We start from the raw sequence: 15,019 nt of genomic DNA on the forward strand, positions 1-15,019 counted from the left end.
ACTCACCTAAGAAGCTTGTTAAAAATATAAATTCCCAATTCTCATCTTCAGTGATGCTGGATCAGTACATCTAAGGTGAGGCCTAGTAATCAATATTTTGAAGAAAGCACTTTGAGCTATTCAGACGTATGGTCAAGCTTGGGAGCCTATATAGTGGGGAGCATGATAGTACCAGGTAAGGTAACCCTGTTATGCTTCCATTAGCATGCAGAGAATTTGAGAAGTTGTCTCACAGTTGGATATCATAAAGCAACTTTATGTTTGAAAATTCTCTTAGTGGAGTCCAACTTGGAATTCGTTTTTATCTGGTCAGTAGAATTTTTCAGGTTTTATACTAAGTTCTCATGACCACAAATGGAATGACCACCAAAAGAAGCTGCTGCAACTCTGCAGAGGGATCAATCCTGAAGTTTTTTTGTTTGTTTGTTTGTTTTAAATTTTATTTATTTTTTTGGCTGCATTGAGTCTTTGTTGCTGCGCACAGGCTTTCTCTAGTTGTGGTGAGCGGGGGCTACTCTTTTTTGTAGTGCGTGGGCTTCTCATTGGGGTGGCTTCTCTTGTTGCAGAGCACGGGCTCTAGGCACACGGGCTTCAGTAGTTGCGGCACGTGGGCTCAGTAACTGTGGCTTGCGGGCTTAGTTGCTCCACGGCATATGGGATCTTCCTGGGCCAGGGATCTAACCCATGTCCCCTGCATTGGCAGGCAGATTCTTAACCACTGTGCCACCAGGGATGTCCAATCCTGAAGTTTTTAATGTCTTTGTATGTACACAGCATTAGGTGAGGTTGTCGTAACAATCTTTTGTAGTTTTATAATTTTTTTCAAATCTGGACAAATAGACCAAACAGGAATGTGAACTAACTGCTTGAGGACAGAATTCTAAGAAAGTTTTATGGAGAGTTGAGAGATGGAGTCAAATCATACTTGCACTTGGAGCTATTTCCATCCTGAAGACCCACTATGGTGGATAACATCTTTACTTTCAAAGACTTCCAGGGGGAATGGTATATAATCTTTCTCAGACCTTCCTTTTAGGCAATTATCATTATCACTAAGAACCTAGAAAGTGCTCAGCACTGTGTGAGGCATTGTGGAGGTCAAGGTTAGAAGATGCACATTTTGCCCAAGAAGCACTTGTAATCAGGTCACCTAGTCTTGATTATAACTTCAGTCATCTGCAATAGTCTTTAAGTTCAATAACACCTTCATCTGCTATTCTTCCTTTAAGACCCAGGTCAAATCTTATTTCTTCCAGAGAATTTTCCAGGTTTCATCCCACATGCCAATAAAAATCAATTTATCTCTACTCTTCACAACTTGTATCATACTGCCTAGCATCAGAGTGATTCACTATGTTTCTTCTCCCCAAGAGATTTGTGGTTTTCTTTAGGGAACAGAACATGTCTCATTCAGAATCTACATATTGAAGAAGTATGGCTAAAAATTATATATGCAGTACCATCTTGGACTAATTTAGTCATTTATCCATCCAAGGTGTTCTGTCTCTGACCACAGGACAATGACTGTGGGAAAATGTAAAAAGTGTGGAGCATTATTAATATTCTGCCCACACATCTTTTTCCAAAGCCTTCTTGAACCAGTTCACATTTTGAGCCTGGGGAATCTCTCAGTGGTAACAGGGAAGCTTAGATAATTTCCTTTTGCTCAATACTCACTGAAGATGGAGACAATCTACTCTCTTACTAAAGTAATAATCTTGTGTAGGCAGGAAAACTTTGATTGTAGAAGAAGTATTATGTAAATGTAAGTTATTTAATTAAAAAGAAAAAAATCCTTCACAGGAAGTAGATGTTCTAAAGATGTGGGAGAACTTGTTTTCTTTACTGCAGTTTGTAAGTGGTTCACTGATAGATTTTTTTTTAATGACATATTAATCATGAGAAATGGCGACTGTCTTCTACCTTTAGGCAAGGTGGAGTAACAGGGAAAAAATATACCTTCTTATCTGAAACAACCAAAAACTGGCTTAAATATATGTATATGAAACAACTATTTTCAAGACACTAGTTAACATGCAATGAGGGATAATGATTCTTGAGAGATGAGAAACAAACATAGTGAGTTCTATGGTTACCAAGCTTAATTCATTGAAAGAGACAGAGGGCTCCAAGTGGAGCCCAGCATGCTCCCTGGATTAAGGAGATGGAGCAGAGAGCCTGGAAAGATCAAGGTGACTAGAATGGAAAAGACAGAATACCAAAGAAGAGAGAGCTGCACACAGAGAAAACTCTGAAGATTTATAGAGTGTGCCCCTCACGTATTCAGCTGAGTATTGATCACTGCACACATGTGAGGACAAAATCAGTGGCTGGGAAAGACTGTCCAAAAGGATCAATGCCCAGTGCTCACACAGGACCAGGAATTCTGCCAGTTTCCGATGAAGCAGAGTGAAAACCTCATGATTCATGGGGAATTAGGTAGAGTACCTAGTAGATCTTGCCTCAGTAGTTGCGAATTATTAGCTCTAAAGTAGGCACTGGTCTGATACTGCCTAATGAATCTTAACAGCAACACATAAAGGGATCAAACAGCTTCAAGGCAATATAACCACATTCCAGAACAAAGCTCAAAGATATATTTAGGAAGGCAAAATATCTAGCAACCAACAAGGTAAAATTCACAATGTCAGGCATCCAACCTAAAGTTACCAGGCATACAAAGCAGCAGGAAAATATGATCCATGATGAGGAGAAAAATCAATCAATGGAAATTGATCCAGGACTGACACACATGATGGAACTATAGACAAATATACTGAAAACATTTATTATAAATGCATTCCACATGTTTAAAAAGTTAACTAGAAGACTGGAAAGTATAAGAAAAGGCCCATATTGAACTTGTAGGAATGAAAACTTGAATAGGTGAAATGAAAAATATATTGGATGGGAATAATGGAAAATTAGACACTGCAGAAGAAAAAAAGTTATGGAAGTTGAAGACAGAGTAATAGAAACTATCCAAAATGAAACACAAAGAAAAGAGGATCCAAAAATATGAAAAGAGCTCAGTGGGCAATGAGACAATTTTAAGTAGTTTAATAAAAGTGAAATTGGAGTCCCTAGCAGTTAAGTAAGGAGAACAGAAGAAATATATGAACAAATAATGGTCAGAAAATTTCAAATTGATGAAAACTATAAGCCCACAAATCCAAGAATGCCAATGAACCCAAGAGAAAATCTTAAAAGCAGCTTGAGAAAAAAGAAGCATTACATACAGAGGAGTAAAAATCTCCTACTGAAAAATGCCAGCACTTTTGTTTTTTTTAGCACTGATTATGTGCCACTTCAGTTTATTGTCCTCAACAAGCTTTAAAGGCAGGAGCTCATTGAGGGTAAAGAAACAGAGATCATGATGGCATATCAGGTGAGTATGGCATGGTTTCCTTTGCTCTTCCCAAACCCATTCACCCATTCACTTTCAGTTCCTTTTTACCTATAGTAGAACCATAGTCTGTCTAGGTCTTCAGAAAGCCACTGATCTCTGCAAGCGTATTCAGTCCTTAGTCTTGGCCCATGTGTGGCCAGTGAGGTATAAGAAGGAGTCTTTGCAGAGGAGATGTTCTGGGAAAGATTTACTTCCTGATGAAAGGAAGGCATGCAGGTAGAAACAATCTTTTCTCTGCAGCCATCTTGCCCCCTTCCTCCTCCAATTGCATTTTTGACATGTTTGGAGTTGCTGCACCCATCTATCAGCCATGAGGAAAAGACCAAGAAAATGTCAAGTGCCAAAAAATCGCTCTGACATTGAAAAGCTTCTGAACCAATCGGAAACTGCCCACCTGTGAACTTCTTGTCATGCAAATAAAAGCAACTCCCTATCTGCTTAGGCCATTGCTTAGGCCATTTAGCTAAATGCTAAATTCATTCCTAACGGATAGAATCATAAAGTTAGAAGAGAGAAATTGGAGATTCAAACCTTTGCCTTTAGGACCCCAGTCTGATGCTCTTTCCTCTATACTCCAGCTAACTCTTTGTTGCCAGCTTCCTTTTTTAAGGAGCTCCGGTCTCAGTGATGCAAAGATATGGAATGTCACAGACATGAGACAGCTGAGGCCTGACTGCTTCAAAAATGGGTAAAAATGGGAGAAAGTCCCTGCTGAGGATACCTCTCAGTATTCTGAGGAATCAGAATCCTTCTGGCCCATCCAAGTCAATGTGCTATGGCCTACCTTCCTTCCCAGCATACCTGAAAGCACACTTAATTTCTGTATGTAGTACTTCCATGTACAAAGTGGATGAGCTTTTGATTTCAAGAAGAAGAGACTCAGAAGACTGAAAAAACAAGAGGATTTATGCCATCTCCCGCTAACAGACTTTACTAGTTGGGAAATGGATGGAACCAGGCCCCTGGACAAAGGATCTCCAGGCCAGCTCTTTTGTGTGTGCAGGCTTTGGCCACTTTCCGTAGCCCTTCTTAAAAGGCCACAAGTCCCAGTAATAGATTAAAGGCTCTGAGGCATTCTGTAGAAAGGAAATTATTCTTACCTTAGTGACCATGGATCTCTTTTACTGGTGAACAGCCTCTGACAGCTCATGGTTCCAGTTTGAGAGATGCTGCTCTAGGCCAATCAAATATGTACAGCAGTGGAGATGTGGGGATCTGTTGGGCGGATCTATTTTCATAAGCTGCCAGAATGCAATCTGACATGTCACTTACTGGCATAAAAACTCAGTGGCTTCCCACTGACGAAAGGACCAAGTCCAAAGTCTTTGGCATGGCAAACAGGTCCCCATGAAATCTGATAGTAGCCTAAATAGCCTACTTTTTTAGCCTCAGAGGCATGCAAAGGAGTCCCATTCCCTGGCCACACATCCCAATGTTTACATTGCCATCTCTTGTCCTATGCTACCTCCTATGCCAAGAATTCCACCCCTCCCCTCCTGGCCCATAGCCTTCTTGCCTCTAGAACAATTTTGGGTTCATGTCTTAAATACCAGCTCAAATGTCATGTCTCTGTGAACCCTACTCTGGTTTCCCAGCGTAGGCTGGTGGCTTTCTCTTTAGGGTTCCTGGTACATATTTCTATTACAGCATTCATCACATTATCCCATGTCTAAAAACTCCTCCTTTATTATTTAGTACAGTATCTAACACATAGCAGCTGCTTCATTAATGTGTATTGAATGAATGAATGAATGAATGAATACTCACCCACCCTGTTGCAACTCCAAAGCATATGTGAAAGGTTCATAGGGAGGCTTGAATACAAATTAAGCCAATTTAGAATCTTGAAACAATTTATGCCAATCAACTTTTACATAGAATTAGTCTGAACTCAGTGTTCTGATTTCTCTCCAACAGACAGGTTCCTCTGAACTGTGCTCTCTCTAACTGTTGTACAAGGCATAAATTGAAGATGATTTCCAAGATTAAACAAACTCTTACATTTCTGGGGCCACTTTAACCAAAAGAACCCAAGCAGAAAGGTCTATAATCGTTCATGTGAAAGTTAAAAGTCATTGTGTGAGTATCTATTAAGGAGGAAAATAAGGAAATGGTATCTGCAAAAGAGAGTTAATGACATAGAGGCATTCTTCTTTCAGGAAGGGATTGTGTTGCCTCTTAAAATGAATGCCATGCCTGGCTTTATGGGTTCTAGGTAAAGTATATCAGAGGAAGTTTTTCTACTATAGTATTAATGTAAATAAGTTTAAGCTCTGAGCTTTCTACTGAAAATAAATTGTCTGAGATAAGGATGTCCCTATATCTCTGGCTTTACTTCCTGAAGACAGCACTCCTATACTCAGAGACAGGCTATCTGCAAATCTGAGTATCTTCTGTATTCATCAACAGGGCTAAAAAGATATGCTCATCAAGGCTTTTCCTTATGTGTGTCCTGTTCAGCACACATAGTATGTGCCCTGCACTCTTACAGTTTGCACAGATAAAAAGATATATTAGACTTGTCCTCTCCCTGCTCTCATATCAGTGAGAAGACATGCACATGAACAGGTTTCCATGATGCAACGTGCTCTATGCTGTAATGCTTATTTATATGAAGTATTGAGGGATCACAGATTTGTGAGCCATTACTCTGCGTGGAGAAATTCAGGGAGGAGGTGGAACTGGAATTGGTAGATGCCATGCTGCTCCTCATAGCGGGAATGACCTGGGCATTTTATACAACACATTAAAAACATCCGTGGAATGAGCTGAGCTCTATCTATCTATCTATCTATCTATCTATCTATCTATCTATCTTTCTATCTATCTATCTACCTATCTATCTATCCATCCATCCATCCGTCTGTCTACCTACCTATCTAGAAATGTTCACATTACATACAAATATTTCTTTTAAAATAAACACATTTTTTCAAAGACCAAGGTATGAAAGTTAATCCTTGATTATTTCCTATGTGCTTGTCCAGTTCTTAAATCACCTAAGCCTTCTTCTCTCCTCTATGGTTCAGGACTTTATTTTCCAGTTTATTACCCCTCTTCCTCCAGGGTGGGCAGATTAAGGGACAACGTACTGAAGTTCAAAACAGTTCTTTTCCTACTCGTTATATCAGCTTATTTTAAGAAAAACCATCGTCTTTTCTCTCTGCTGTTCATAAACTGTATTGAGCACTTGAAGATGATTTCTAGACTTGTTGTTTATATCATTTTAACACTTTAGGATTCTGACCATGGCCTTGCTTAGCCAAGCTATATTCATTTGCTTCTTTTAATCTCCACCATTAATCAATTTGCTGATTCTGCGTCCTTCTCTTTTCTTCTTAAGTGAAAGATGGATTAAAGGATAGGATTTCTTACCCCCTGCCACCATAAAACTAAAGCCCAAAGGGGTATAAGACTTAAAAGCGAGGATTTCAGATGTTTGGGGCTCTCTACTCACCAACGGTCACATTCATTTTAAATGCATGTTGAAGCCAAATTGTGGAAAATACCAAAGTGCACATTAAAAAAAATTCAGTGGATACACTGTGGCATAGTAATGACCAAGTAGAGTGAGATCCTAGGTCTCTGACAGAAATCTGTTTCAGATGCTTCCTAAATGCCAGGCTTTGCCAGTGGAGGGAAGGAATAAAAATGAAATGAAAGACTGGTACTGCAGAGCTGCTAATTAAAATAATTCAGAGAACATAAATGCTAGAGTAATTTTGGACCTGCCATATCAGGCTGGTTTCAATGCAAATGTAGCGTTCCGATTTCTTCCTTCTTTGGGAAGATATAATTAGCTCAGCTGCAACAGGGTGGAAGCCTTGAGGCAGCCGTTTCCTGGTGCTGCCAGCTCCCCCATGATGGAGAAACAGCTGCCGCCCGCCCCTCCTGCCATGGATCGCACAGAGCTGGGGCCACCCTGCAAGGCTGCTCACAAGCCACCACGAGCTGAAGGCTCAGGCTGCCAGTGGGACTGGTTCTTGCTTAAAGATAAGGGACATGTTACTCCTTAATTATCCAGTTGACTCTAGGCCCAGTCGCCATCCTTCCATATAAGATAGCCTTGGTGAACTCAAAAATCCTCCTCCGTTACTGTGGCAAGAAGGATACTTAACACTGGTGATGACAGCCCACATTGGCCACAGCAGCTCCCCATGTCGGAGTGTGCAGGCTTTTGGAGAAGCTAGGAACAAAACAATGAAGAAAATGTGCCCACAAGTGAGAAACCAGAGCTGTAAGGAGAACACATTCCCCAGCTGCCGTGGCAGAGAAGATGAAGAGACACTGTGATGGGGACAGGCTCAATGCTAAGCTTATGGATGATCCAACAGGTGGGTAACTCATGTGAAAGCAAGAGTGTCGTGGGAAATAGCCACTGCATGATGTACTCAACTCACCTGCAGAAACAGAGCACCAGCTTCTACTTGTCGATTTCACAAACTCAAGAGAATGGACTCTACTGACAGACTTTTGATATTTAAATAAGCAATAATATTCTACAAATGAGTTCTATGACAATAAATGCTTTCATGGAACCAAAAATTGTACCACCATTTTGAAATTTTAGAGAAGGCAAAATAGAATGCATAATTTCTTAGTTTTCCTAAGCTACCATCGAAGTGTCAGGTTCTTACACCCATCATCCACTTTCCTACCGGCTCCCACCCAGGCCCACCTATCATAGAGGCCAACGAAAGGCCGGTTTTTTCTCCTCCTCCTCAATGGGAACAACAAACAACCAAGCAAACATACAAACCCTGCAGCTGCCACTGAGTAATGACCATGGTGGGGGGATTAAGTCAATGTGGCATCTGAAGAACATTTCTTAATGACTGGGATAGTTCCATGCAGAACATTTAATAAATAAAGGAACTGGGAATCATTATTTCCTCCAATCAATTCAGAAGGAAATACTTCAGGAAAATGTCATTTAAGTGGAGGATTTTCTTTTCACCAAATCAGAATATATGATAGATGACAAATGACAGTGTTTCTATAATGCATAAATGACCAAGGCTAACTTCTCGTGTCTATAATGATGGTTACTGTTTTGTTAGTATTTTGGGGGCTTTTTTATCGAGATACAATTCATATACCACAATATTTACCCTTTTAAAGTATACATTCAATGGTTTTAAGTATATTTACACATATACTAAACAATCATCCCACTATACAATTTAAGAACATTTTCATCACCCCAAAAAGAAACTCCATATCCAGGACCAGTCACTCCTCGTTCCCCATTGCCCCTCAGCTCCTGGCAACCACTAATCTATTTTCTGTCTGTATGGATTTGACTATTCTGGACATTCCATATAAATGGAAGCATGTAGTATATGACCTTTTGTGCTTGGCTTTCTGCACTCACCATAGTGTTTTCAAGGTTCATCCATGTTGTAGCATGAATAAGTACTTCATTCCTTTTAATTAATGAATAATAGCCCATCATATGGATGACCACATTTTATCTGTTCACCAGTTGATGGACACTGAAATTGTTTCCACTTTTGAGCTATAATGAATAATGCTGCTATTTCGTTTGTGTACAAGTTTGTGTGCATGTGTGTGTATGTGTGTGTGTGTGTGTGTGTGTGTGTGTGAACATATGATTTCAATTCTCTTGGGTATGTACCTAGGGGTAGAATTGCTGGGTTATATGGTGACTCTATGTTGAACATCTTGAAGAATTGCCAAACTATTTCCAAAACAGCTGCACCATTTTACATTCCCACCAGCACTTTATGAGGGTTCCAATTTCTCCACATCCTCGTTAACACTTCTTATTGTCTGTTTTGCCAAGTGGATGTGAAGTGGTACCTCACTGTGGTTTTGATTTACATTTCCCTAATGACTAATGATGTTGAGCATCATTTTATGTACTTATTGGCCATTTGTACATTTTCTTTGGGGACACCAAAAGAATCTTAAATCCTTTGCCTATTTTCTAATTGGGTAATTTATCTTCATATCATTGAGCTTTTCAGTCTTTTTCCTCTGAATTATTTTTCTAGAGATTATAGAAAAGGACACTGAGTTCTACCTAGTTCAGTCCCGGTTTTGAGAATGAAGCATAATTTTTTCGATTTGGATGACGATAAGGTTGAAAATATTTATCAAGCAATTATTTTGTGCCAGGCATTCTGAAACCTTTATTAACTTACTGCGAAAGGGAGAGCTATTGCTTGGGCCACATATTTCTTCCTTGGATGCTCATCAAGATCAGCAAAGATTTCTTAAGGAAGAACTCATGTGTTCCTTTGTCTCCTGAGACCGGGAAACGCCCCATTCCCCGCTTCCTGCCAAGGGAGCAGAGCTAACAGAGAAGATGCATCCATTGGCAGGTAACCTCCCGCCATGTTTTAGCTATCTGTAATAAACTAGTCAGTCATTGCTAGACTCAGGACGGGTGCTTTGCAGCTCTGTTTTGAACACCTGAAGTTAAGACTGTCCATGTTTCCTGCAAATACACACAAGAAAATCCTTTACAATTGGGTCTCCATCCTTTCTTGGTATATAAAACATGGACAATGCTCATCAAGGTGACAAAGGAAGAAACCCCACAAATCAATCTATAGAAGAATACGCAGCAAGGCAATGGATTCATTGTCTTAGACTAATTGTAGGAAAGTCAGCTCGGTTAAAGGGTGGAGGCACTGGAGGTGAGGGAGTACAGGAGACAAACTGAGAAGGCTCCTCCTCAAACATAAATCATAAAGGGCAGAGCAAAGGCGAGAACAGGCATTTTCTTCACCAGCCCTAACCTAGTATGAAAGTTAGTCGAGTTCTAAGTTTTATCCTCTTTGGTAATATATTTCTAGAACATTTATTTCTTTTTCTTCCTACATCCCTCTTCCCTTAAAAATCAAGCAAAACAACAAGAAAACAAAATTGGGGGTTTGAGGTGGTAGAACACAACCCAAATCTTCACTTTCAATATCATGACTTCCCGGTTTCCAGAAATAACCCTTTTCTTTCATACCCAAGTTCTGAGATGTCAGTTAACAAATCTAACATGCCAAGGACGCCAACTCCAGGTAATCAGTGGATTTGAATTATTGTCTATAACTCTAGCTGTTAGTGTTTCAAATGGTGGAACCCCAGGCAGACTTGGTAGGACAGAACCTCTTACCAAGATGGCCACTAGCCAATCCACTTTCAGCCAAGATGGTTCTGAGTGGGAACTTCCAGGGTCTTAGCGTAGTTTCATTTATGTGAACCAGTTCACCTTAGATCAAGCCTCAAACAAAGGCTCCTGGCATAGTTTCACAGAATCAAATCCAAACCTCAAAATCCTTTAACCTCATGGCTTCCTGGAATTTTTCCAAGGGTTCCCCTGGCAGAACTCTCATGTTGAGGACTTTCCTCTTGGAGATCTCACACACAGCTCTGGAGAGCCATGGAAAGAGCAGGACGGTGTTGTGGGCTGAGCTGTGTTTCCCCCAAATTTATATGTAGAAGCCTTAGCCCCTAGAATCCTAGAACACAGCTGCATTTGGAGATAGGGCCTTTAAGGAGGTGATTAAGCTAAAATGAGGCCGTTAGGGTGGGCTTTAATCCAGTCTGACTGGCATCCTTATAAGAAGAGGAAATTTAGACACACAGAGAGACCCCAGGGATGCCCGTGCACAGAGAAAAGACCATGTGAGTGTGTACATAGCGAGAAGGCACTGTCTGTAAGCCGAGGAGAGAAGCCTTAGAAGAAACCACCCCTGCCGTCACCTTGATCTTGGACTTCTAGCCTCTAGAAGTGTGAGAAAATCAATTTCTGATGTGTAAGCCACTTAGTCTGTGGTATTTTGTTGTGGCAGCCCTAGCAAACTAATACAACAAGGGGCCCCCAGGGAAGGATGGCCCTGGGGTCTCTTCTTCGGTACAGCCACTCACCCTGTAGTAGTCAGTGCTGTACACGTCCCGGGACATGCCGAAGTCCCCGATCTTCACCAAGAGGTTCTCGCCCACCAGGCAGTTCCGGGTGGCCAGGTCTCGGTGCACGAAGTGCTGGGACGCCAGGTAGACCATGCCCGCAGCAATCTGCTGGGCGATGTGCAGCATCTGCGACTGCGTCAGCTCCGTCGGCGGGTTGCCCTCGGCCATCAGCACGGCGTCAGGTCCGTGCGCCCTGGGGAGAACACAGAAGGCCTTGCTGGAGCCTCAGCTCTTTGCCTTGAGGGTCCCTTTGCCCCACATCAGCTGCTGGTGCGGAAAGATGCTGCCTGACTTAGCAAAAGAGGAGGGAAGGATGCTCCACCCACAGTTTTATCTCTAAAGCCTCCAGAGCACCTAGGCTTTATTTCCCAGAAAGTTTAGCATTTCCAGGGCCACGTGGGCCTGAATAAGTGCCCCCCTCGACACACAGACAGGTTCACATTTTAGGGTTCTGGAATTATGCTGGGGTCAGGCACTGGCTAGATCCCAAGACCCTGAAAAGCAGTGGGTGGACGAAGCAAAAAACAAGCAAACAAAAAAACCCAAATCAAAATAAAACACTGGGGGAAGAGTTTGGCTCTCCTGGAGTGAGGGGTCACTGCACCCCAGCAGGAGCCCCAACTCTGTCCTCCCAGCCACATGCTGCAGCAGAGGGCCCTCACTCCCTCCAGAGTGCAGCTCTGCTCTCCCCTACTCCACCTGCTCTGTGGCCCAACATGGCTTCAAGCTGCCCATGTTATCCCCAAGCCCAACTCAGCAGAATCCCAGGGCGTCCTCATCCCAGACATTCATCCCCAGTGAAAAATACCATCTCCTTTGGCCCACCCCTACCCCTGACCTCCAGCTCAACACATGTCCTGGGCACCACATAGAAGAGCCTTTTGAATCACAACACATTTATTCTTTTACTGGGGCAAGTCTTATTCCCCACACTATGGCGGGGGGCAGGGGGGAGTGGTGAAGTATGGTGTCTTATACCTTCTTTATCTTCTGTTTTACACACCCAGCCTTTTCCCAGCTATGTGACAACTTAAGGCATCTTAACACTGGCATGTGCTTCAGGGAGGGGAGGGTCCCAGTCTTAGGATGCCATCATGAACCGCTCCCACCCCCCTTTCCGCATTCCCCACCCCGGAACCCTGCTGAGCCGACTGGAGTCACTGCCCCTGACAGCCTGAGGGGTGCTGCAGGGCAAGGAGTAAAGGTGTCCTTTGCTGCTGGACCTGCCAGGGCGGGAGTCAAAGGGCTTCTGTCTCCCAAAGGGAAACAAGGGAGAAGATCTCTTTCAGGACAGTTGGAAGCACTTAAAACAAACATAGAGGATTCTAAATTTTAGAATTTAAAGTGGGTGACCCCACCTATGGGGGTCCAGAGCTATATGAGTATTTGAAATTAAGAGAGCCAGAATTACCCAAGACCATCCAGCTCATTTTGCCCCTCCTCCGACCCACCAGCCCCATAGCCCCTCCCATCATGGCTCCAGCCACAGTGGTTCCCAAAACACGCTGTCACCAGATCACTCACTCTTGCATTTTCAGAGAACAAGCACTGGACAAGGAGGTGGGGAGTTTCCCAGTCCTCGCGGTGTCCAGCCCCATGATCTGGGGAAGACTTTCAACTTGTCCAGTCTGGAATTTCCCCATTAGGCAAAAATCCATAGGGGTATTATGTTGGGTAATGATTTAGGTTCCTTTTATCTCTGAATATCTGGATTTAACCATTCTTGTTTTTGTACAAGGCAAGTCCTGAAACATTTATTTCACCTCCGTTCAAACTACAGCCCCGACTGCCAATGGTCACACGGAGGAGAATACGGGCAAAGTTTCAGGCTCTCTCCAGCTCAGAATCTCCCTCTGGAGTAGGAAGTCTTGCAGTGCAGCGGCCAAGGCTCTGGGTTATCAGAACTGAATGTGATCTCCTTCTAACATGCTAGCTGTGAGCTCAGGTAAGCTACAGAACGTCTCTGGGCCTGTTTCCTCATTCTGTAAAGTGGGGATACTGACTACACCTTCCTAATAATATTACACTAACAGGGGATACTTGAGACTCTTCTTGCATGGTGCTTTGTAGACTTTCACTGGAAAGCTGGAGAGAAAGGTTTTGCAAACAAAGTTTTCTTTAAAAAAAGAAATGGATGGTGATACAAAAACACAAGTCATCATCTGTGCATTTCTTTTTGTGGTTGGCCTGTGATGGGGCTCTCAGGGTCGGCCCCGCCCACCTCACTAAAGGTCACTCAAGTCCCTTCCTATCACTGAAGGGACAGGGGAAGGTGACAGTGTTTTCACTCGTCGTAGGAGACACCAGGAAAAGGACCTAGGGATGCACATAAATTATGGGAAATCCTGAAACAAGCAGAGAATATAGGCCAGGATGAAATCTTCATAGATTTAGTTCAAAGAGTGAAATAAGTTGTTAATTTTTCACAGCCTTATTTCAGCTCCAGAAATCCAGACTCCTGTAAGAATCTGTCTGTTGCAAAGACTCCAGGAAAGAGGAAAAGTTAGAGGCCAAGCACAAAAGGCCACCTCTGTGCAAAGCCCCCATCTGCCAGCTTTCCACTCTGCAGCACCGGAAAGCTGGTGCCCTCCAGGGCCCTCTGCACTCCACCTCCTTCCCTGTGGGTTGGGGCAAGCTCCTGCATTTTTTTTTTTTTTAACATCTTTATTGGAGTATAATTTCTTTACAATGGTGTGTTAGTTTCTGCTTTATAACAAAGTGAATCAGCTATACGTATACATATGTTCCCATATCTCCTCCCTCTTGCATCTCCTTCCCACCCTCCCTATCCCACCCCTCTAGGTGGTCACAAAGCACCGAGCTGATCTCCCTGTGTTATGCAGCTGCTTCCCACTAGCTATCTATTTTACGTTTGGTAGTGTATATATGTCCATGCCACTCTCTCACTTTGTCACAGCTTACCCTTCCCCCTCTTCGTATCCTCAAGTCCATTCTCTAGTAGGTCTGTGACTTTATTCCCATCTTACCACTAGGTTCTTCATGACCTTTTTAACCAGCCGTTTCTCCTGCTTGGTTCTGGGTATTTGAACAAAGCTCCTTTTAATAGAAGAAGCCTTTGAATGCTTTGCTTGAGCAGAAAGTCCTGCTGTAAAAACAGGGCAGGCGAGTCTTCTAAACAAGTTCTTAAGAGGAGTATAAACAACGTTGACAACAGCCCTTTGGTTCACTCCACAGGTTACCCTGCAGCTCTTGGAAATAAAAACATATTTCACCTCTTCCAGGAGAACACGCCATAAGAGGGGAAAGCACCACCGGTGCCCTGGCTCGGGGAGCAGGTAGTAGCTTCAGGGGGATTCTGACGAGGGAGGTTGCCCACCCTGCCTTGTCTGCCTGTTGCCTCCCCCAGTGCGGGTGATGGCAGCACTTAGCCACACTCCTCTGGCTCCAGAATTCTACAGGACACTGCTTTCCTTCTGGTTTTTTAATGGCCACTTCAAGAGGAAGTACTGACATGGTTAAGACTACGGGTTTTGCAGCCCTGGCTATGGGTTTGAATCTCAATTCTGTCACTCACTAGCTGCTTGACTCACTTTCTTCAACTGTAATATGGAAATGATGGTAATAATAGCTTACTATGTTGATACATTTAAAACATTTGCAATGCTTAGAAAGGCTCAATAAATAAATAGCTTTTTTTTTTTTCTTGGCCTCGCCACG

At 42.7% G+C, this 15,019-nt stretch overlaps 1 protein-coding gene across 4 annotated transcripts in view; it reads right to left on the reverse strand.

Annotated features, from left to right (window-relative positions):
- The window catches only part of NTRK2 (neurotrophic receptor tyrosine kinase 2), a 372,551-nt gene that overhangs the window by 62,209 nt on the left and 295,323 nt on the right, over positions 1-15,019 (reverse strand). For all 4 annotated transcript variants that reach the window (XM_057547996.1, XM_007176941.2, XM_007176940.3 and 1 more), the window contains one exon: positions 11,300-11,534. In XM_057547996.1, coding sequence (XP_057403979.1) covers positions 11,300-11,534 — 235 coding nt within the window. The remainder of the gene's footprint in view (positions 1-11,299; positions 11,535-15,019) is intronic.

The sequence above is a fragment of the Balaenoptera acutorostrata genome, chromosome 6, assembly GCF_949987535.1.
Source record: "Balaenoptera acutorostrata chromosome 6, mBalAcu1.1, whole genome shotgun sequence".
In the NCBI taxonomy this organism is placed as follows: Eukaryota; Metazoa; Chordata; class Mammalia; order Artiodactyla; family Balaenopteridae; genus Balaenoptera; species Balaenoptera acutorostrata.